This window comes from Galeopterus variegatus, unplaced genomic scaffold (assembly GCF_000696425.1).
Source record: "Galeopterus variegatus unplaced genomic scaffold, G_variegatus-3.0.2 Scaffold101, whole genome shotgun sequence".
NCBI classification, from domain to species: domain Eukaryota; kingdom Metazoa; phylum Chordata; class Mammalia; order Dermoptera; family Cynocephalidae; genus Galeopterus; species Galeopterus variegatus.
In genome coordinates this window covers 1,093,498-1,094,941 of record NW_007726212.1, presented here as the reverse complement: position 1 = coordinate 1,094,941, position 1,444 = coordinate 1,093,498, and the positions used below count along the sequence as shown (strand labels likewise).

Genomic DNA, 1,444 nt, shown 5'->3' with positions numbered 1-1,444 from the left:
TTTTTTTATGTATGTTAAAAATCTTTGTGCAAAATGGAAAGAAAGCTGTGTGATTTCCTTGATGAAGACATTTACAGAGATTATAAAGAGAGTTCTTCTGAAATGCAAACTATCTGCTTTCCGATGTTACCTCCAGTCATCATGGACTGGAATGCAGCTGGAAAAAAAAATAGGTTATCTGAAAAGATGTGTCACTATCATACTTGTTTATTGGGAGGTCAGATACATAAAATTAGTTGGAATAATTTCTTCAGTAATTTAAATACTAAGCATAGAAGGAAATTGTTATGAAAAGAAAATTTAAGTAAAACACAGGCAAAGTTACAGCACAAACTAACTCAACTAACATCTTAAAAAATTGTTTTTACCTAAACTGGAAATTTCTAATGGGTGTCTGCATCAATGTTCATTGTTTACAGAGACTGAAGACAACAGGCAAAAAAATATGAGAATAAAATGTCAGTGAAAACAATTTTTAAGAAACTGTCAAAATCCTAGAATTCTAATCATAAAGTTTTACGTAAATAAGTGTAATACATTTGTTATGCCAGAAAAACAACTGAAATTTATATTTATCCTTAGTAAACATATTAATGAAATACATTAATTTTTTCTGAAAAAGAAAAAAAAAACAGTATGATTTGATTCTTTTCATTTTAAACAAACAAAAAATAATGTCTAAACCTATGTATAATAGGCAAAAAAACTAAATATTGAAAACTTGCTTAATATAATCTTATGATTCTCCAAACCATTTAATCTGGGAAAGTTACCTAGAGGCTAAATAACTTTCACAATTCTTACACTTTTTTTATAAGCTGTTTGGGAACCATAGAAACACTTAGTTTACAATTTGAAAAGTGAAAATAATACCACTAACTTGAATTGTCATGGAGTTTGATTAAGATATTTAAGGAAATCTGCAGGGCAGTTTTACAGAGAAGAAATAAATGATTAAAAAAGAAAAAACACCAGAGAGATAGCATTAAAAGAAAAAAAGAGAATACAAGAGTACCTCAAAAAGTTCATGGAATAGAATCAAAAGAATACAAATCTTTCTATGAACTTTTTGAAGATCCCTCATATTTGTGCTGAGCACATGTATATGATAAATAAATCTACCATCTTCTTACCTCCTATGTTTCCCAATCCATTTATCACAGTCTCTTTGATCTGTAAATCAAAATAACTAGATTTACTATTCTTTAAATTTCAATTTCCCTATTTAAGTTTCCATTTTTGCAAAAGGCAGAAGTGCCATTTAGCACTTTCTGTCTAAAGACAGATATTCTTTATTTCACATAGGTAGCCCAGAAAAGTTTCCTATCAACTGATTTTTTCCAAATGAAATCCTATTTTCCCATTGTCTGATCTTCATCTAGTAACAGACCATAAGCTATAGACCCTCACGTCAAAAAAAAAAAAAAAAAAAAAAAACCTAAAA

At 28.5% G+C, this 1,444-nt stretch overlaps 1 protein-coding gene across 3 annotated transcripts in view; it reads right to left on the bottom strand.

The window, feature by feature from the left end:
- Positions 1-6: 6 nt before the first annotated feature.
- Positions 7-1,444, bottom strand: part of PTGR2 (prostaglandin reductase 2) — a 19,523-nt gene continuing 18,085 nt past the window's right edge. The window contains exons 9-10 of one of the 3 annotated variants that reach the window (XM_008584065.1): positions 1,134-1,173; positions 7-157 (exon numbers count right to left, since the gene is read on the bottom strand). In XM_008584065.1, the coding sequence (XP_008582287.1) occupies positions 81-157; positions 1,134-1,173 (117 nt within the window). In that variant the 3' untranslated portion in view covers positions 7-80. Of the gene's footprint in view, positions 158-1,022; positions 1,174-1,444 lie in introns of those variants that run through there. The other 2 variants (XM_008584058.1, XM_008584053.1) reach the window with 2 other exon arrangements.